Raw genomic sequence first — 23328 nt, 5'->3', positions numbered from 1 at the left:
GACGGACGGACATGGCTAAATGAATTTCTTTTTTCGCCCAGATCATTTTGATTTATAGAAGTCTATATCTATCTCGATTAGTTTATGCCGTTACAGGGTAGCGTGATGCGAACAAAATTAATATACTCTGTGAGCTCTGCTCAGCTGAGTATAAAAAGTTATTGAATTCCTGCAACTCCTTTACGGCAGCTTCATCTAAGGGTTGCCCACGTTTTGCTTCTACACATTTCGGAGATCTTTTTCCAGTTCATTGTGCTAGAGTTCCCAAATGTTTTTCTTTTTGCTCAATAGTCTTCCCAGATCCGGATTCTTCTGCATGCCTCTGTCTATTCTCTAAAGAAAATAATACAATACATTTCAAAAAAAGTTGAGGCGAGATGGTAGTAATCACGACGCTGTGGGTTGTACGGTTAGGTCAGCTGTGGAGCTGTTGTGAATAAAAGGATTGTCTTCTCTATTTATGACACCGTCCTTCAAATAATTCAAGGCTTTTTCAGTGTTTTTCTTTCTTAGAAATTAGTTGTTATTATCTCGATTTGTTTATTTTAACACATACAATACTAATTTAACACATAATGGGCAAATTATAAGTAGAACTTAAAAACTCCTCCTAGTGCTTTTGGTATGCCAAGCTTTTCGTACTTTGAACACAGTCAGCTCGAGCCCCCTTTTATACTTAATCGTAGTCTTTGGTGGTGTAGTAGTTGTTGTAGAAATTATAATCAAAGTGTCCGTATTTGCTGTATTCTCCATAATATTTGTCAAAAGTATCATGGTGATAGATGCTGACATCCTTGAAGTATATATTAGGTACGAAGAATTCAGTTGCATCAATATGACGATCGAATGGATAACCGAATGGTTTGTTATCAACGTAACGTGTACCGGAACCAATGCCGGAGTAATACGTAGGATCATAGTTGGAGTATTGATCGACGGAGCTATCATATTCCGAAATGTAGAAAACGAATTGTACTGGCATACCGCCCGCCCAACCCTTAGGCAAGAGCAGACGATCTGGGAAACCAGAGTGAGGTTCGCTTATACTCAAGGGGAATTCGTATTTGCCGTCATAAGCAGCCATTACATATTGATACAATTCAGAGTAAGTGGTGCGATCACTAACAGTGTGGAAGAAGTATTCAGATGAACGTTTAATAACATTCTCGCCAGCAGCAAGCTCATAAACGAATGCATCGAATTCAACAAAGTTCATGCGGTTTTCCTTAAGCAAGATTATTTGTCCATATTCATCAAATTTAGGTCCGTAGAAAGTGCGTACTACAACCTTCTGTGGCTTCTCAGATTTTACTGTGATGTTGTAGTTGAAGGGTTTGTGGTTCAAACGTTGTTGACGAGCATACAATGATTTATCCCAAACAAACTGACCATCTTGGAAGACCATTTTGTCATTCAACAAATTTGTAACATCAAAGTCAACAATATCGAAGTAGGTAACCAATTCGCTTACTTCAGCATCCTCAATTTCAACACCAGCAACAGCAAGCTCCTCTTGAGTATAATATGGAAGATGATGATAGAAATAAGAATACACCTTGGCGATCGTTTTGTGCATTGAGTAGAACATAGGATCGCGTAACATAGTTTCCCAGTTCAAAAACACACTGGGACTAACAGTGAAATCGTCGTAATCAACATGGCTGACATACATTTGAGATAACAAATACCAGTAATTGAAGAAGTATTTGTCGAAAACATCGATATTGCCTTGCATGTAGTTGCCAATATACTCTATAGCACTTGGTTGACGCATATCGATCTTGTGACCATCATAGGTGGTATAGTAGCCGGTGTCAATGATGTTGTAGATGCGGCTTATAGCATTCTTAACTAGGGACATCATTTCGTAGTTGCCGTATGATTGGACTTCGTAGTAGTTCTTACGGTAACTGTAACCAACGCCATTGTAGGCGACCAATTCGGGATCGTAACCATATTCATAAGCCTGACTGAAAGAGAATTGTGGAATATCACCGAAACCATGAGACAAACGTTCCATATAGTAACGAGCCAAAATTTGTTGAACATTGTAGAACCACCATTCACCACGGCGATCCTTGTTCAAACCATAAGTTTCACCATCCAAGAAGAAAGCATAATCCAAGTTCAAGTAATACCAATATGCGTTCCAGCCTAAATCTTCAGTGAAGTAAGACAAAACGGAATGTCTGTTGAAGAATTCAATGTCACGTGAATAGTCAACGGGATACCAGAACATGTCGATATTCTTCATGAGTGCCAAATATTTTTCGTTAGATGCAAATTCGTAAGAGTTTTCACGTAAGGGGGTATAAGTTTCCATGCTGTGCCAGTTTTCATCCAAACCCATAAGCTTCCACCATTGGTAGGTTTTGAAGTCCTTAGCGTAGAAGTAGTCGTTGTTGTAGAATTTGTGGTTGTAGTATTTGCCGTGATGATAGACATCGTTGAGTTCCTTTTCGTATTGTGTATATTTAACCCATGTATTATAATCGAATTTCTCAGCGTTATAAATGAATGCACCATTGAAGAATTGTTGTGGGAAGATTTCGTAAATGTATGGCAGCATCAGACCTTGGAAGTCATCACGATGGATAACAGCCAAAGTAAGAGCATGAACAAACATGCCTTCGTTAACATGAATACGAGCCCAAGCAACATTCTGTTGGAAAGTGGCCCAATCCTTGGCATAGTAGAAAAAGCTGAACAGACCATAAGCTTGTTTGTAGTGAGACTTAACAAGAGCGCCAAAATATTCGCCTTGTGGCAACAAAGCACCCATTTTGTAAGACTCGTAGAACTTCTCCATGTATTCATCGAAGTGCTGTAAATAGACAAGATGAAGGTATTGTTCAAATGCATCGATAAAGTACGCAGGAGCAAATTGTTAATGCGAAAAGTTTAGTGGGCAGTCCTGCCATGCTCTCATTGGCTTTGAGTAGCCAGCATATTTCATTTAGAGCAACGGGGCACCGTTTGAAACCGCAAGCATATGCGAAGTTTCTAGAAAATTTTATTTGTTGGTTGAGAATCACAAATAAAATAAACTGATGAAATAATTTCATGGCAAATGAACTTACAGTGTAATGCGCCTTATCGTAGACCAAAGCGTGTCCCAGCTTAATGCATTCCTCGAACATCAAGGGATCCTCCACACGGTAGACAATTTCCAGCAGGAATTTTTGCTTCTCCAGGAAGGCATGGTCAGCGACTGTTACTGTACTTTTGCTGGATGGCGATGGAACGCTAACAGCGGCCACTAGACCTACGAGGGCCAGTAATGCAATAGTAATTTTCATTTCGATAACTACTCCGGATCAGATACAGCAGATGCTCCAATGCCTAAAGACTGTTAATGTTTCGTTGGGAAATATGGGTTTATATACCATTTTCAGTTATCAGTTCTTTTCCTATGAAAGAGAAAAAAATTAAAAAAAGAAGCCAAACTGCAGCGCTCATTCTGCATGACCTTTTTGACCTTTTCTGGTGATCTGCAAGAACTGCATTGCATTACCAACAACAGCTTGATATGTTTATTTGTTTGTGTTAAGGTGAGAGCACATTTAAGAGATACTGTATATAAAACTTGTACTATACATATGTATTTGAGACGGCTCTTATCAGTGTAGTTTTAATCGATGTTTATGGTCCATTGTTGTTACATTGAAGCCCTCGTGGACAGATGTTCAAACACATAATGTTTCTTTTTCTTCATAAATACATACATATATAATCATTTATTGCTAGTTGATACTAAAACTTGCTATCAGTATAATGTCAATAACGGTCTTGGAAAACTACTAATTGTTTGCCTTGCTGTGATGTCATACACATCAACACATACATATGTACTCGTATGCGCATATACCAGTGGCGTCTTATCCTTGAGGCATCGAGCTTTAAGGGGCAGCATAGAAACTAAGAAAGAAGGATATAAAACCAATTTGCAGACCCAAACTCCGCTCAACAGTCGATAAAGTGCCTGGTCAGACATTCCTTATTAGTCTGGACAAGACAGAGAATCTGCAAAGGAAGTGCTCACCAATTTCTGTCTTCAAATAGTTCATGCTGCTTCGTCCGAAATGATATGATGGGACTGTCATGCGTTCTTTTCATACCAATAAGGAAACTCCCTGAAAGTAATAATAAGGGGATCTATGAAAATAATATCAAGATTGTGTAGGAACTTAGTTCAGTTTTCATTTATGTGAGTCTAAGTTTGACTGCAAGTTTTTTTGACATATGAGCTCCAATGTCCATTTGGCATTAAAATTTTTGGAGAGAATAGACCCCAGACTAGTCGATTTATTCAGTATCCTTCCTTGCTTAAGTGTCGGCAGCACAGTTCCTAGAAACACACAATTGACCTGGAACCCATATTACTTCTGTAATGTACAAAGACCAGATGGTTTATTCATTGTGCAGTTAAGCCGAGATTACGCGGACTTGGCCGTGAAGTACTTACCATACCAACCAACCCTCTTCACGCCTAAACAGTGGGGTTGGGGAGGGAGGGATGGCCTGAAGGTTTAATGTGGCTATATAAATCGTTCCCGAGATGGTAGGGCTAGCACCTTAATGTACCTGTGTTACCGGAGCGTACCGGATCTGTATCCGGCAAAGGACCATCACATCGATAACACTCCCCAAAGCCTTTGGTGAGTAACCTTATCGCTAAAACAACAACAACAACAACTGCTAACCAGAAACAATTATTTCAATGTATTAAATTAGATAACCATTTGCTCGAAAAATATTTCACGGTAGCAAAAGTCTGTATCACCTCAGGTCATCCGATAGTGCTAAGACGCCTCTGACTATATTACTCACTTCGAATTTAATTATGCGTGGTACCGATTAGTGTTGTTGTTGTGTTGCAACAGGTGTTCTCAAAAATGTATTATTGTGTTAGATCAAAAAGATAGAGGCATGGTGAAAAAATGTTTTACCATATTCTAATCTGAGTTGAGTTGAGTTGTCGCAATGACAAGTAGTGTCATGTAGCAGTAAACAGCATCAACTTTAGTGAAGGAAAGTCAGGGTTTGATAGTATAAAATAAAAGGCGTCATATCTCTAGAACATGGGTCTCCAAAAATTGAAGATAATTGCGTTTCGCATACACACTGAGGGCACAGTTGTGCTATGTATGTGCGAAGGTTTGACCCCCAAACGGGGTGAGGGCCCTTGAATATTCGCGTGGTAAGATTCGACTAAAATCCCCAGATTTAGAAGGTTCGACGTACTCATGTGGAACGATAAATGTCCTTGTGTCGTTCGGTTTCGGCACATTGAAACAATAAATTTTTATGTTTCTATTGAACAGGATTTTAGTTTCAGTGGGATTCATTCCAGCCCGTTTTGCTCTGCCCATTGCGAATTTTTGCGGCATGTCTTTAGCTTTGAAGTTCCGAGTATAAATTGATGCAGCGGCATCATCCAAGTTCTATACAAACAATGCAAGTATAGAGCCTTATGTTCCATTTCTTACAAGTGCACTTCGTTAAATCCACAGTGTACTGAAAGGCGCTTTTAAACGATATGCATGTTGAGCTTCACCGAAGTCAGCGTTGTCCTGTATGTCCCACCATTAAACCAAGGTTTGAACCAATTCATCTCTTATAAAGTTTCCATAGCACACCAAATGCGGATTAATCCGAAGCAGGAGCAAACACAAAAGTGTCGAAGCAGCACTCCAGATATGTAGTAATTGGGGAAGTCCTCAATAATACTTGGCCAGTATTTTGTTATTACTTTTTGTCAATTAGTTTTGAATTTTCCGAATGTCATTTGTTTGAGTTGGTTGTAAAACCAAGGTAGAGCTTCAAATAATGAAAAAATACTGTTGTTGTGACCGCAAAAACTCTTCACGAAGGTTTAGGGGAGTGTTACGGATGTGGACAGTCCTCTGCCGGATATAAATCCGACATGTCCAGTTACTTGCCCCTTCTGGGTTCTAGCTTTTAGTCGGACGTTCGCCAGAGCGACTCTTTTGAGCCCATGAACCTTTAGTTCTGTGGATGTCTTCAAGATTATTACCTAAAGCAACATTTCGGCTTTATGCTAGAAGACATCAAATGCTGACGGGCTGTTTTAGATGAATTGTTCGTACACTGCGTACTACGAATATCCTGTCTCTCAATGAGGGCAAAATAGTTCAAATTCCGCCTGTCTATCATTTTATAGGTTTACAGATAGTAAGCTAAGATTTTGGTGCGCCTTTGGCACGATGGAAATAGCGCGAGTTGCAAAACTCAACATGCAGTTAACAATAGTGAAGGCAAGATGGTAACCAACCTTGATGCTTAGATGCCTCTTTCACAAAGGAGATGTGTGCAGAGGAAGTAGACAGTCCCATAAGAGATCAATGAAATTCTTTGTTGGGTGAAAGGACAGTTCATCTTCCAAGCTATGGTGGAGCTGTTTTTATCTACTAAAAGCATTGCGTGGCTTAATGTGTCGAAAGCTTTTGATAGTTCAAGCGCTATTAATATGGTCCGTTGGTAGGATTTTTTATGGTTGAATGTGTTTGTGCATTTAGGTCATGTGGCGGTGTTTTGCGAAACCAATGCTGAGGATAAATAATAAAAACAGCAAGACCTAAAACAAGGCTTCAGACAAAGCGACTGATTATTGTGCGAGTTCTTTGATCTGATGTTCGAAATTCTAGCAGCAACAGCGTGCAATTTATGGCCTATGTTGATCTCGCCGGCATACTGATCTCACTTTCTGCGCAGTCAGAATTTCTGTTCTCAGCAATCATCGTTGCTCCGATTACCAACGCAACACACCGGAAGTGCATACAGGCGACAGGCTGACTTTATCCAACCGATTAGTCGTATACTAATGCTCTGTGGCTTGGTGAAAGGGAGGTGCCCTGTAAAGTAGTGGGCTCTTTACAACGCCTTTGTTATGGTCCTCGTGCGTTTAGCATTGTCTTCGAGATGTGTTTGAAAAGGTAGAATTATGAGGTTATTTTGATTGAATTTATATTTTATGATTGAATTGGCAACAAAAGAAGTTTAACTAACTTAGCATTTTTCGCGTGATTTTTTAACGCGAGCAGGACTATCAAAAACAAAAAAAAAAACAACAAGGCCGCGGATTTCCTGCGGAGCTATTCAAATACAGCGGCGAGAAGTAACATTTGCAAAATATGGTCGGATCATATCCATATCAAATATGGATCGTGTTTGCCCGACGATTGGAATCTAAGTGTCCTTTACCCAGTCCTAAAGAAAGGGGATCCTGAAAACTGCGCCAACTATTGCGGAATCAGCCTTCTTAATATCGCATATAAGGTGCTGCCAGGTGTGTTGTACGAAAGGTTGAATCGGCTGATTGGACATTATCTGTGCGGCTACAGACCTGGTAAACCTACCATCGACCAGATTTTTACAATGCACAAAATCTTTGAAAAAAACCGCGAAAAAAAATTTAAACACATCAACTTTTCGCCGATTTTAAATACGCTTTCGACAGCACAAAAAGGAGCGAGCTGCCTTTATGCTGCTATGTCTGAATTTCGTTCCCCCGCAAAACTTATACGGCTGTGCAAAAGGACGTAGAGCAACAGAGAGGGTGACACACTATAGTGAGATTTATTTAATTTGCTAGCTGCAGACTTTTTCCGCTCCGAAACAACATATAAAGGCGTGCAATTACTGGCGTATGCTAATGACATTGATGTCATCGCACAGTGTTTCGCGTAGAACAAGCTAGCTGGACAAAAACAAAGTTCTTATTCCAAGAAAAGTGTAATGAGGAATGAAAGAAAACAAACTAAATAACGGGATTTCTGCTTTTTTTTGCTATTTTTGCTCATATATATTGAGTAATTGAAGTAAGAAGGCAGGATCGACCGTAAAATGCATTGATTAATTTGTAAAATTCTTGTTGAATATGAAGCTTCATATTTCTTTTAAGTGAACACGTTTATATAATTTTTTTGATGCATTCTAGGCCCGAAGGTAAGTAAAATTTTTTAATAGTAATTCTTTCGCAATTAGAGTATTTTCAATATATTTAACATTCCGTTATTAATAAGAAAGGTATTTTTTCTCTATATTTTTAAGTTTAGGGACAAAAAAGTTACATACATCCGCGGACATCCGGGCTAAATTTTACATATGTTATAGTCGGAAGTATTCTCTAATAGTAGAAAGAAAAAACCATTGCGAATTCTTTGCACATCTATTTCAAATTTTTTTTTTGTAGATTTTGTTATCTCCACATATAAAATAGGATGTATGTACGTACCAACTCCGACGAGATATTTGAACCTTTAAAGCTGATCTACAAACGGCAATTCCCAGTTACAGGGAACAAACACGTAGCCATAAAACACAAAAAATAAACGCGCAAGGTCAACCAGAGCACACCAAAAGCAAAAAGGCGAAGATCACTGACTTCAACCTGCCACAACCTACCGCACCAGTCCCCAAGGCATAAAAACAGGTACATACAACACGATCCTAATGCAGGTATAACCACATAGGAACGCTACACAAAACAACCCCATTTGGTAGCATCTACGCCAATACCTGAATGTAATATAAATACTGCACAACTGATAACAAATCAGAACGATCAACGACACATGGCAGCACAAAAATCATCAGCTATTCACCCTGTCGGAAAACAACAAAACAAAGCAGTTTAGTTATAACCGTACCAAGAACGGAGTTTTTTGACATTTGGGTTCAACATTCGAAGGAAACCAGATATAAAGAATTATTGAGTTTTGTTGTACTTAAGTACGATTTAAGCGAAGCAGCCGAGCATTCGATAAAAAGTTTAAGCTTACAAATATCGGCATATTCGTCGAAGCTGGATCAAAAGTGGAACACTTCTGGAAGACATAAGGAGCGATTTTTGAATAAAAACTCGAAGTGGCTTTCGAGTCCAGACTTCACATTTACAATAACGGTGGATTCAAAGTTGCCATCAGACCAACCAACCACTTCTTCAGGTAACCCCGACCCCGGAAAACGAAAGAAGGACTTTGTTAGCTGCAGTGAAAAAACCAAACGGCGTCGAGTGGATGACCTCTTGCAATCTAGAAGTCCTGGTGAGTTACTTTATGCGGCAGAAGTATCAACGCGTATGTCCGGCAACAGAAATGTTGCTAACATTATAAAAAAAATCACAGGAAACCACTCAAATATCCGGCAAAAAGATGACATGTGAGCCAGATGCAAGATAATTGAGCAATGTAGAAGCTTTAGCATACTACGTAGATAGCAAGTCGACGACTGATGGGTACAAAACGACTTGGAAGTGGAGCATCAAGGCAGGCCATAAGGTTTATCCATCATTTTATAGTCTAAGAAAAGCTAAGGCAGAATGCTATCCAAATGAAATTGATGTGGGTGAAACACGTGCGGAAATTAAAGTCCAGTCCGTATTAGATAAAACTGTTGAGCGTTTAGTTTTAGCAAATCAAGAAGTTTTTGTTAGTTTATTACCTAAAAACTTGACGTATACTTTAATCAGCAAGTGGGGTTGCGATGGAAGCTCTAGCCATAGCACATATAAGCAAAAGTTTACATGCAGTTCTGACACTGATGAGTTTTTGTTTATATTTTCTTTCGTTCCTCTTCAATTACAGGATGAAAAAGGTAACATTGTTTGGCAGAATCCTCGACCTTCTTCTACCAATTAAATTTATTTTTTCTAAAGAAACAAAAGATTTTATTCTTTTTGAAACGAACAAAGTTTTAGAGGAGATAAGTGCGTTGTTGCCAACAAAGTACATGCTCGAAGAATACAGAGTTCTGTAAATCACAATATGCTTCTTACAATGATTGACAGAAAAGTTTGCAATGCTTTGACTGAAACTTCTTCCGCACAAAAGTGTTATATTTGTGGTGCCACTCCAAAAGATATGAATAATGAGTTACGGGACTTTACGCCTAACCTAGATAATCTTGGTTTTGTTTGGTTTCACATAAGTTATCGCCTCGAAGTAAAAAAATGGCAGCTTATGAATGAGGCAGATAAAGAGAATGTAAAGCTACGTTCCAACGAAATCCAGAATAAATTTAAAAGTGTACTTGGATTGATAGTAGATAAACCAAAACCAGGTTTCGGCAATACCGATGACGGCAACACTGCTCGTAGGTTGAACGAAAATTCTGAGGCTAGTGCTGAGAATACGGGATTGGATGTAATGCTTATCAAAAGATTCGACACTCTCCTTCGCGCATTAGCATTTGCGTACAATATAAATATCCAAAGATTTGAAAAATTTGCGGTCGAGACTAAAAAACTATATATAGATCTCTATCCATGGTTTAATATGCCTGTTACAGTTCATAAAATCTTAGTGCATAGTACTGATATAAAATCAGCAATTTTACCTATTGGTCAACTTTCTGGGGAAGCCCGTAACAAAGATTTGAGACGATTCAGGGACGATAACACACAAAAGCAGTCGCGTGAAGCCACGAATAGAGATCTTATGAATATGTTGCTTATAATATCGGATCCTTTAGTTAACATTTTTTGGGAGATACCTAAGAAAAAATTTAAATGTCTGACTTCAGAAGTCTTAAATTTACTGTTCCCCGATAATGTTGAGGAGTCAAAAAATACCCCAGTTGTTTCAAACTTTCACAGTAGTGTTGCTGATGCTCATGACTATTCCACAAGTGACTAATCGAATGAAAGTGATGACAGCGAATAATAACATAATTATAAAAGATAACCACCATATAACTTTTTGTTGGATCAGGTTTTATTTAATTTAAATCTATCGTCTTTTTTACTTTGTATGATACTTTACTTTTAAGTTTTTGTAATAAGTAATTTTCACATAATTAATTTAATTATTTACATTGTTATTATTATTATTGTAATTCACTTTTACATTCCTGACTGGTACTATAAAATAATTTTGTAAAAATTGTAGCGCCAGGATAAATACTCAAATAAATAAAAAATATGTATGTACATATGTACAGTCACTCACAGAAATAAGTAGACACCCCTTTTTGGACAATAATTACAATTTTCGCTTTCGCAAATTTATTTCAACTAATTTCCCATAAGAAAATGTGTCACGATCTATAACAAAAACTAAATTATATTTAAAAAATGTTTGAAAAATTCGACGAATTTTCATAAAAAATTTTAATTTTTTTTCGGAATTTTTAAAATTTTTTAAAGTATTGAGATTTGTAGTCCATTCAATTTAAGTACAATAAAGTAATATTCTTAAGTCCTTTAAATTTTTTTGGACCTATGTCACTTATTCACATGAGTTACTGTATACGAAATAAGCAAATGTATGCATATGAAGTAAAATTTTGGAAAAAAATAAAAAAAAAGAAAATATGGCTGAAAAAAATTACGTAGTTGTAATAAATTACTGCATATGAAACGGAAAATCTCATAAAATAATTTTGTCCAGCTAGCTTGTTCTACGCGAAACACTGTGCATCGGTCTGAGCACCAGCGTCGTAAGTTATGCTTACTCCAAACTGAAAAAGCGGAAAAGATGAGTTTGATGGTGAATGAGGCAAAACGAAGTACCTGCTGTCATCGAGGAAAGAGTCCGTGTATGTTCGCTGTGGCAACCAAGCTAACAGCTGGCAGTGGCAGCCATAATTTCGAAATAGTAAAATCCTTCGGTGATTTGGGATTCAGCTTTAATACAAACAACAACATCAGCTCTGAAATCCAGCGAAGAATCATTCCTGCCAATAAATGCTTCTTTGGACTAGGTAGGCAATTAAAAAGTAAAGTCCTCTCTCGGCAAACGAAAACCATGCTCTACAAGTCACTTATCGTACCCGTCCTATTATATAGTGCAGAAGCACGGACCATGACAACATCAGATGAAGCGCCCTGGGAGTGTTCAAAAGAAAAGTTCTTCGAAAGAGAACGAAGAAAAAGAGAAGACGAACCTCTACGCGTTTGCGACGGCTCGTACCGAAAAAGATTTAATGATGAGCTGTACGATCTTTACGCAGACATCAACATAGTCCAGTAAATTAATACGCTGGCTAGGCCATGTTATGCGAATGAAAGATGATGCTCCGGCTAAGAAAGTATTTTTGTTTACCACCTAAAAAGCAGAGGAAGAGGGCGGCCCCCACTCCGCTGGAAGGACTAGGTGGAAAATTATTTAAGTTCACTTGGTGTGACGAATTGGCGCCAGTTAACCCGTTTAACGGTTAAGCGCTAATTAAGTAAGTAATAGGACTACCATACCTTAAACAAGTACATTAACTAATGGGATGTTGATGTATGTACCGATTAGTATATCGAAATGCATTCAGCTGTTGCCTAGATCGACTTAAATGTCAGCCTGATTCATAGACTGAGACTGGCAATTGATATTTCGTAGTACATGGCCGTTTTAAAAATACCAGTTGCTAATATAGAAAAATGCAGACGTCGAACTAGATATAATTTTTGTCAAACTAGTATTCATTTAGTATGCAACTAGAGGGTTTGACTCTTCCTTATCAGCATTATGGATCAAAACGTGGGCACGGCTAACACGTAGGCGTGTACAAAATGGATATGATGCTGTTGATGAGTGCTTCGATATGACAGCAGTATATAATAATGGACCACAGATAGCCATACATCAGGTTTTTGCGATATGGATATTTAATGAAAGGAATTGACGAAGGTACAAAATTGTGGGAGGACGGAGTTAGAGGGAAAGGTGAGGGAGAAGGTATGCTGTACACCTGTGTTAAGGAGCGCTAAATCCAGTTAAACAAAAGCTTCGAGCAGGTATGATGTACACCTGTGTTAAGCACGACCACTCACCACACTTGGTAGTCCAAGGAAACTGACAGTTTCAACAGGGATGGACAATAGGGAGATTGGTGTTAGAGGTGTGGGTTCTACATTACCATTGAAAAGATGGTTGGTGTCATGTGTGGATACATCGCATGCAGGACATACATTACATATGTCGGAGTTGATTCTGGACGAGTAAGAGTTTAACTTGTTACATTATCCAGAACGAAATTGGGCCAGGGTGACTCGTGCCTCCTTATGCCTGTCTGGATCAAAAGGATGTGTTGTCTGGTGACGGATCTCGTCATAGTGCTTATGGAGATGTTCCTTAACCCCAGTCAATAGCCTATGCATTAAAGTTGCCTAATTCTTCTACTTGTAGCAGGGCTTCGCACCTTTCATTAGGTGCGATCGCTCAAAAATTGTCATCGGCATCCTCTAAAGGGAGTCCTAGGTCCTTGAAGTATCAATAGGTTGGACCAGATTGATATGGGTGTTAGAGGCGTTGATTCAACATTGCAATCGAGAAGATGTGTGGACAAATTTCATGCAGGACAAATGGTCGTTTTGGATAATTAATAGTTGAACACATTGCAGTATCCAGATTGAAGCGGCGTGCGTCTCCCTGCTTTCCTCTACTGGCAGAGGCAACAAATTATAAGGGGTTACACTGATGTTACTTCACTTAGGCGGGAAAAATTCCTAGTAGCTCCTGTACATAGAACCACAGAAAGCGATTTAAATCGCCTGCTGTATGCCTGTGCTGGGATTGAGATTATGTAGAAGTAAGTTCATGACTGCCTCAGTTTCACAACCGCCTCTTTACATACCCAGCAGTTACATACCACAGCAGGGTCGTCACTGCAACCTTGTCATTCTCGGGAGAAATACTTTTGATCGCATGTCGGTGTTGGATATGCTATCTGTCATTTTTTCAGATGTTCATTCGAATCCATAAGAAAGACGTATTTTGCGATCTCATTTGATCTGCTTCAGATCTGGTAAGTCGGCTTTCGGCTCATAAAACTATAATAGATACCCCCAGCGGGTTAGGGGGCTAGAATATACTCGCGGTAGGAATGCCAGTCGTATGAGGCGACTAAAATACCAGATTCAAGGGGTTGTGTAGCGCAACCTTTTCAGGTTGCCAGCGCAATATATAGCTTCTCCAAACCCAATTGTCAACCTCACCTTCGAGCGGCGAATCCCGTTTCAGTAATAGACGAAGCTCTGGCGACCCCAAGCTCTATGAGGGGGTGGGGAGGAAGGGATGGCATGAAGGTTTAATTTGGTCATGTAAATCGTTCCCGAGATGGTCGGGCTAGCACCTTAATGGAGCTGTGTTACCGGAGTGTACGGATCTGTATCCGGCAAACAACAACACAACAACAACAACTTTAATAGATACCCTTCATCTTGTTCCACTTTCAAAGTAGGGTAAGACAGAATGAATATTATCTACCTATATGAAATTATGTTTTGGTATTTGGTTTTGCCTTAAGGCTACCATGGACCAATTGAGAAGTGAAGGTCTCTCCCGAATTGTAGAAGTCACTGTCTTTTAGCACCACACACCTATCCTTAGGTAGGGTACGGAATCGTTGACGGTGTCGAACGAAGCGGGCTTGTGAAATATTCGAAAGAACATTTCTAGGCAAGTTTTATGATCCATCTCATAATGCCATCGCACGTGTGACAGGAAATTTGCTGAAAAACTGTATGAAATTAACACAAATATGAAAAAATACTCGACGCGATTTACCTCCGCTAAGATTTAGGTCAAGCTTTTCTCTACTCAATTTGTTTCTTGCTCCTTAAATTTTTCGTATAAATTGGCGAGACGGGAACTACATGCCACCCCGAACGGAAGCTGCAAGGCAGATGAATTGCCACTGAGAAGCTTTTTATGGCAGAAATACACTCGTAGTGTTTGCTAAATCCAGACTGAAGAGCGACCACGCTGAGAAAACCATTGTTCTAATTGAAAAAACTCTCTAAATTTTTGAAGTTGCCTTGCACGGGACTTGAATCTAGGACCATCCGTGTGATAGACAGAGCAGGCTGCCACTACACCTCGGCGGCCACCACGTAGACCAACGAATGAAAGCACGACATTATAAGTTGGAAGAAACAGGTGAATGAATCCTTGATCTCCCTTGGGGTTCTAATTGGTTTCAGTTAGAGCTAAGATTGCATTGGCGGTTAAGCGCCAATTAATGCTGCTGATAAAACGAGTACCAAGTCCATACATTTCATTCGAAAACTTGTCTTTACCTTCGATGACCTCATGCTGTTAAAAAAAATTATTATATTTATGTAGATGTTTTATAAATTCATACATATAATTAATCCAAGAGCTTATCTGATAACTGCATACGTGAAAATATTAAAATACATTAAGTATTTCTAAGTTAAAATCCAAATAATTTCTTTTCGTTCTTTGTCTCATAAACGTATGATGCCGATTTCGAGTGCAATCGTTATCAATCTGGAAGTGTCTTATAATTTTTGTTTGTTTTCAAAAAACTATAAATTAATATATTTTTCCATAAAGCATATCACCGAAAAACAAACAATGTCATTAATGTATTTGACCTTATCTAATTCAATAAGCAATTAAAATTTGCCAAACAAAATTTCGTATAAAAAGCGAACTTAAATATAAAGAAGTCAACAGTCTTTAGGCATTGGAGCTGGTATATCATCTAATCCGGAGCAGTTATCAAAATGAAAATTACTATTGCATTATTGGCCCTCGTTGGCATAGTGGCCGCCGTGAGCGTTCCATCTCTCACCAGCCATGCCGTGACCGTCGCTGATCATTCATTCTTGGAGAAACAGAAGTTCCTGCTGGAAATTGTTTACCGTATGGAGGATCCATTGATGTTCGAGGAATGGATTAAGCTGGGACACACTTGGGTCTACGATAAGGCGCATTATACTGTAAGTTCGAAATTTAATAATAAATCATTTAAGCAACACTTATATGAAATGATTTCTTTCGTGCATTTTATTTGTAATTCTCAACATACAAATAAAATATTCTAAAGACATAGCTCACGCTTGTTATCCTAAATGTGGCGAAAACGAGATGTGCTTGCTACTTAAGCCCTTATAGCCTTTGAGTTGCTAATGCCAACGCTTTAGGGGATCGCGGGCATAATAATAATAGTAAAAATGCACACCTCACATAATTTGCGCCGGCGGCTTTCACAAATTTCCACAATACATTCGTATTTTCCATTTTCAGCATTTTGATGAATATATGGAAAAATTCTACGAGTCTTACAAAATGGGCGCTTTGTTGCCACAAGGCGAATACTTTGGCGCTCTTGTTAAATCTCATAGCAAACAAGCTTATGGTTTATTCAAGTTCTTCTACTTTGCCAAGGACTGGGCAACTTTCCAACAAAATGTTGCTTGGGCTCGCGTGCATGTCAATGAAGGCATATTCGTTTATGCTCTTACTTTGGCCGTTATTCATCGTGATGACTTCAAGGGTCTGATCTTACCTTCCATTTACGAAATCTTCCCACAACAATTCTTCAATGGTGCGTTCATTTACAACGCTGAAAAATTCGATTATAACACTTGGGCTAAATATAAACAATACGAAAAGGAACTCGGCGATGTGTATCACGGTAAACACTACAACAACAAATACTTCAACAATGACTACTTCTATGCTAAGGACTTCAAAACTTACCAATGGTGGAAGCTTATGGGTTTGGGTGAAAACTGGTACTGGTACAGCACGGAAAACCATTTCCCACTACGTGAAAACTCTTACGAATTTGCATCTAACGAAAAATATTTGTCATTCATGAAGAATATCAACATGATGTGGTATCCCGTTGACTATTCACGCGACATTGAATTCTTTAATCAACATTCCTTATTGACTTACTTCACTGAGGATTTAGGCTGGAACGCATATTGGTATTACTTGAACTTGGATTATGCATTCTTCTTGGATGGTGAAACTTATGGTTTAAACAAGGATCGTCGTGGTGAGTGGTGGATATACAACGTTCAACAAATCTTAGCTCGTTACTATATGGAGCGTCTAGCTAACGGTTTCGGTGATATTCCACAATTCTCATTCGAGTATCCCTACAAATATGGTTATGATTCCGAATTGGTCGCCTACAATGGCGTTGGTTACAGTTACCGTAAGAATTATTACGAAGTCCAATCATATGGCAATTACGAAATGATGTTCCAAGTTAAGAATGCTATAAGCCGCATCTACAACATCATTGACACCGGTTACTATACGACCTATGATGGTCACAAGATCGATATGCGTCAACCAATGGCTATAGAATACATTGGCAATTACATGCAAGGAAACATCGATGTTTTCGATAAATATTTCTTCAATTACTGGTACTTGTTATCTCAAATGTATGTCAGCCATGTTGATTACGACGACTTCACTGTCAGCCCTAGTGTACTTTTGAATTGGGAAACTATGTTACGCGACCCCATGTTCTATTCAATGCACAAAGTGATCGCCAAGGTCTACGCATATTTCTATTACCAACTTCCAGCTTATACTCATGAGGAGCTCGCCGTAACTGGTATTGAAATTCAGGATGCTGAAGTTAGCGAATTGGTTACCTATTTTGATTTTGTTGACTTTGATGTTACCAATTTGTTGAATGACAAAATGGTCTTCCAAGATGGTAAATTCGTTTGGGATAAATCATTGTATGCACGTCAACAACGTCTGAACCACAAACCATTCAACTACAACATCACAGTGAAATCTGACAAGGTACAGAAATATGTTGTTAAGGCTTACTATGGTCCAAAATATGATGAATACGGAAAAATCCTCTCACTCAAAGAGAACTACATGAACTTTATTCAATTTGATGCATTCGTTTGGGATTTTGTCGTTGGTGTGAATATTCTTTCTCGTTCATCTGATGATTTCCCCTTCTGTGCTAGCGATCGCACTACTTACTCTGAGTTGTATCAATATGTAATGGCTGCTTATGAGGGTAAATACGAATTCCCATTGAGTATAAGCGAACCACACTCTGCTTTCCCACAGCGTTTGCTGTTGCCTCGCGGTTGGGCAAGTGGATACCCAGTTCAATTCGTCTTCTTCATTTCGGAATATGACAGCAACATTGTTGAGCAGTACTCTACCTTTGATGCTTCCTATTACTCTGGCATTGGTTCAGGTTCTCGTTTTGTTGATAACAAACCATTCGGTTATCCATTCAATCGTGCTATTGATGTTACCGAATTCTTTGTGCCCAACGTATACTTCAAGGATGTCAGCATCTATCATAATGATACCTTCAAACAATACTATGATGAATATAGCAACTATGGTCACTTTGACTACAACTTCTACGAAAACTATTATACAAAACACATCAACTGAGGTAACCAAGCAAAGGACTCTAGCTGGCTGTGTCCAATGTATGCAAATCTTAATAAATTAAATAAATAATGTAAAGAGTCTAATTTATACATACTAATAATTGTTTGCCCATCACTGTGTTGAATTAGTATTTTAAGTGTTAAACGAAAAAAGAAGTATGAAACTTAATAAAAGATATTATAGCAAATAATTGCTACGGCGATTTAATACATTAACATAAATAATGAGTTTTGTTTTGATTTTTATACTATCGGAAGGTCTACGAAGTCTTACGACTTTCAAAATAAATACATATTTCTAGCAAATTGAGTATTTTAGTTAAATTTTAGCACGTATGTGGGTTCTTTTTTATTCTATTCCGACTGTTTTACGATCACTTATCGAACACAGGTTTTTCTCAAACGATAAATATTAAACTGTCCGCCTTATTACAAAATTAATAATCAATCTATCGTGTTTTAAAAAATGGGTTTGGATCACGAATCGTAGAGTTTGCGTCAACATACTATACGGAAAATTCTTTAGTATAATTAAAAAATTAGAAAGTTTACAAACGGCGATGGTTACTAGGACATTTTTCTGAATTTCACTTCTTTTCGGGAGCTGAGTATTGAACTCGAACTCTCCAACATTCATACTTTATACTAGTGTAAAGGCAGATACCTTTATTCACTCAGCCATATGAATGCCCCGCTGCTCGCTTTGCAATTGGTCTCTAAGTATTGCCTTTTTGTTGCTATTCTACTTAGTAAATGAAGAATTAAACACTTAGGTGGAATTCTCGCCAGAGGCGTACATATGTATGTCTCTTCCCAGTTTCGTCTTCTACTCGCAACCCTTAGATTACAGGCTCATTAGTTGAACATCTTCTGTATTTGAATATCTCGAGAGGCTAAAAAATGTGAATATTAACCCATTTTTAGCTACAGTGCCAATTTGCCAATGTAATTTTAGTTTCAGGTAGTCAGAAAGGTAGTGATTAAATATACTATAAGAATATTAATAAACTGATATCGATCTTAGTATACTTAAAAGCAAAATTTTCTTACGATATATTCAATTCCATAAGTAATCAATTACAAACTGTACAATGCTGCAGGAAATGAGTATATCCATTTGGTCTATTCAAAACATGAATCTTCAAATATGGAAACAGTGTACTAAACTTGACCTCATATTACATAGTTTGAAAATAAATCGTAGACGGAAATTAAAATCTAGTAAAAACTTCCAAGATTTCTGATAGTCATAGATTCTATCGTAATCTGTGATGACTGCACGGTAATGGCAACAGGTCCAGGCCCATCCATCGATAAGCCAAGCTACAAAATTAGTGACTATCTCCCTAGTCTTTACAGTTTTTTTACCTCTCGAAATCTGACTCAGTCACCGACCAAATCCTTGGCGACTTTATTAAGAACGTGGACGTGACAAATGTAGGCCATATTGGACAGCTATGTAGATGATATTACATTACCGACTGTTTTACATCCAAAAATATTGGTTGTGACGTTCCATCACAATCTATACTTTGGGGAGAATTGTAACTAAAGTCCAAAGCCATAACAAAATAGTTTGTTTCTGCTGAATACTCATAAGCCTAGGAACTTAAGACGCCATTTTGAAGAAATCTGGCACTTAAGAATTCAGTCATATAACGAAAAGGAGCATGAAATGGCCCTCAGAGGCATACACAATTAATATGCCAGAGATTGCCCGATGAACCCCGTTCTTAAAGGCAAATACCGCTGCAACCTCACCAGGGAGATGCGCGTCACTTTAGCTCAACTTTGATCTTAATTACAGTACTTAAATCTTATCCAAAATCAACCCAAATATATGTCCCGCTTGTTACGTGTCCCCACATGAATTCAACCATGTTTTCAATTGCAATGTGGTACCAACGCTTCTAACACCCTTATCTCTCTGGTTCAACCCTGTTGAAACTGCAAGTTTCCGCAGACTTGTGTTAGAGGGCATTGATGACAATTAGTGAGTCGTCGCACCTATTGGATGGGGTGAAACACTAATACAACAACAACAATCGGTTGGAATATGAATTGCCTGTAGAAAGGAGAAGAGGGTTTTGATGGAGGATTCAACGGGTAGATAAGCACAATCCCAAGCTTCCGCGACCCAATTGTCATTGCCAATTACACCTACGGTCATATTATGGTCACATAAAATCGTTCCCGATATCGCCTGGCTATTACCTTAATGTGCTTCTTACCGGAACGTACCGGATCTATATCCAGCAAAGGACCATCAACATCGATAACTCTCCCCAAAACAGTCGGAAAGTGTCTTTATTGCTACAACAACAACAACAAGAACTACAACAGAGTTGGATGTAGCATGCCTTATGACTTCAGATGTTTGCTCACAATGCTGATATTATCTCAGATGCAGCCCATGGCACAGACCTCGAGTTATTATCGGCTGAAGATTCCAAAGTGACCCGGGTGTACCTCAAATATCAAATTCTTTAGTTTACGTAACTGTACTCTAAACTATAATAATATGACACAGAATTGAAGCAATAAATGTTAATAAGGCACCTGCCTACACGGCCGTTTGTTCCAGATATGCCCTAGGCAAAATCTAAACAGAATCGGTAAACGTCTTTGCTAGGACGCCCCTGGTGAACCCCGTTATCAATATATACTACCCTACACGCGCAGAAGAAGAAATCACACAGATAAGGGAGACACGAGTCACCCTGGGTCAACTTCGTTCTGGACATTGTAACAGGTTAAACCCTTACTTATCCAGAATTAACCCCGACATACGTAATGTATGTTCTGCATGTTGTTCTCCCACACGAAACTAACCATCTTTTCAATTCTAATGTGTAACCTATGAATCTAACACCAACTCAACTGCCCTATGGTTCACCGCTGGTGCAACTGATTGTTTTCATGGACTCCCGTTGGAAGACTTTGATGAAAATTTTTGAGTGCTGGCACAGATTAAATGGAGCGAAGCACTGTTAACACAGCAACATAAAATTAAAAATGTGTTTTAGCTTTTTGCGTCGTATGCCTGAGAATCAGGTTGAGCGCTAACGGACAAAATACCGTTCTAGTTTTCTACCAATTCAAAATGTTAAGAGATTCTAATGACTGCAATTATATTTTTCGTTGTGATTCAGCAATGGCGAGAGCGATAGAATCAAAATTATATTGGGGAGATGTTGTTGTTGTTGGAGCAGTGCTTGCCGCCGTTTATAGGTATGATGGCAGTATTGCCCGATTGGTGGTTTTTCTCGGTGTGGTAGTGCAGATAAGCAAAGTTTCGGTGTCGAGTTCGTGGTGCGATAGATTCCTTGCCGCTAGGTACTGTTGTTCACGCATGGCGACGACCGTTTCGCCACCGATAGAGAAGAAGGACGATAGCTGATGAATGCATTCTACAAGCGTATGGCATGACCATACGAATAAAAACAAGTAAAGATGTCTAAGTTCGGGTGTAACTGAACATTATATACCCAGCGTGAGCTCCAATTGCACATTTCATTTCAGATAAATTACTTTTCTACATAACACGTGGCATCGCCCGTTTAAAAAAAAAAATGTCTCCCCATTTCCTCTTACAATAAAACTTTATAAGTGAAATATCATTTATTCACAACTATTTTTTTGCTAAGTTATAGCTTATTATTCTATTCTACGACCCTTTTAAACTTGTTTTGTATCTAAGTTGCCGTGGTCTTTAACCGATCCCGTACATTTTTACTAGAAATATTTTATGCTATAAGGAAAATATGTGTACCCAATTTTATTACGATCCGTTAATTTTTCTTCGAGTTATGGCTTCCGAAACATAGAAAATTACTCAGTCATAAATGAGGCGGTGCCACACCCATTTTCAAAAATTTTACTGTTTTCCAATTTAATATTATAATTCAATTTAAAAAGTAAAATTCTATTGATACAAAGCTCTTTTTCGCTAATATATTGCCTATTATTTTCATCTACGACTCTTTTAAAAATCTTTTATATAAAAGTGGGCGTGGTCCTTAACCGATTTCGTTAATTTTTCTTGAAAGCATTCCTTATAGTAAAGGCAACCTCTCTGCCAAATTTTGTTACGATAGTTTTAACCATTTTTGATTTATGATTAATAATAAAATTGATTTTATCACAAGTGGGCGGTGCCACGCCCATTTAAAAAAAAAATTCTAATTTTTATCAAGAGTCTCAATATCAGTCCAAACGTAAATTTTCAACATTCTAGGTGTATTATTTACTAAATAATCAGGTTTTTTGTGTTTTCCAAAATGTTATATATATAAAAAGTGGGCGCGGTTATCATCCGATTTCGCCCATTTTCAATACCAATCTATTCTGGGTCCAGATAAGCTCGTTAGTGAAGATATCTCAATATTTACTCAAGTTATCGTGTTAACGGACAGACGGACGGACGGACGGACATGGCTCAATCAAATTTTTTTTCGATACTGATAATTTTGATATATGGAAGTCTATATCCATCTCGATTCCTTTATACCTGTGCAACCAACCGTTATCCAATCAAAGTTAATATACTCTGCGCAAAGCACGCTGAGTATTAAAAAAGTACGCTGCCAGCAGAGCAACGTTAAAATCGAACGCAAGGAGAAGAGTAATGGAACGCTAAGAAATAGCAAAGCAGAAATGCACGTTGCGGTCTCCGTGTTATAGCGTGCTCCATCTACCACACCGAAGGCCTTGGGTTCAAGCCCTGGGAAAACCAATATCAAAAATTTAGAAACAATTTTTTTCAATGAAAAAAGTTTTTCTAAGCGGGGTCGAGAGAGGACCTTTATACCTTTCAAAACGAAGGCAGCGATGAAACACCACCCAGGGACGGTTTTTGAACCCGATGAGAAAAAAGATAATGTGCCTTCACCCAACTATGACGAGGTAGCATTAGAACTATCCATAAATCATTTGTGTCTAGGCAACCACGTCACTTAGTCAACTGTACTTGAAACTTGAGTATATACATTAGGGTGGATCAAATTTATTTTTGAAAAGGCTGAGTAATATTGTTCATGAGACCATAGGTCTGAAAGGAATTTCGAGCCTCCCTAATTTTGTTAGAAAATGTTATATCCCAATCCGAATCCGAATTTGATATTTATTTTCATGTATCTTATTTATGAGAGCCGCTATTCGGATTGGGTTAT

The 23328-nt window shown here is 38.3% G+C and overlaps 3 protein-coding genes across 3 annotated transcripts in view; 2 read left to right on the top strand and 1 right to left on the bottom strand.

Annotated features, from left to right (window-relative positions):
- The window catches only part of LOC137252016 (larval serum protein 1 beta chain-like), an 85773-nt gene that overhangs the window by 59355 nt on the left and 3090 nt on the right, over positions 1-23328 (top strand). The gene's annotated exons all lie outside the window — the stretch shown is intronic.
- On the bottom strand, positions 490-3465 carry LOC137233561 (larval serum protein 1 beta chain-like). The gene is made up of 2 exons (XM_067756652.1): positions 3081-3465; positions 490-2824 (listed from the first exon to the last, which is right to left on the bottom strand). Exons 1-2 carry the CDS (start codon positions 3297-3299, stop codon positions 677-679), a joined length of 2367 nt encoding a protein of 788 aa, XP_067612753.1. The 5' UTR covers positions 3300-3465; the 3' UTR covers positions 490-676.
- LOC137233624 (larval serum protein 1 beta chain-like) lies at positions 15424-18382 on the top strand. The gene is made up of 2 exons (XM_067756811.1): positions 15424-15700; positions 16008-18382. Exons 1-2 carry the CDS (start codon positions 15485-15487, stop codon positions 18156-18158), a joined length of 2367 nt encoding a protein of 788 aa, XP_067612912.1. The 5' UTR covers positions 15424-15484; the 3' UTR covers positions 18159-18382.

This window comes from Eurosta solidaginis, chromosome 5, assembly GCF_040869045.1.
Source record: "Eurosta solidaginis isolate ZX-2024a chromosome 5, ASM4086904v1, whole genome shotgun sequence".
NCBI classification, from domain to species: domain Eukaryota; kingdom Metazoa; phylum Arthropoda; class Insecta; order Diptera; family Tephritidae; genus Eurosta; species Eurosta solidaginis.
Note: the sequence above shows the minus strand (reverse complement) of the source record. Positions and strands in the feature narration are given on the sequence as shown.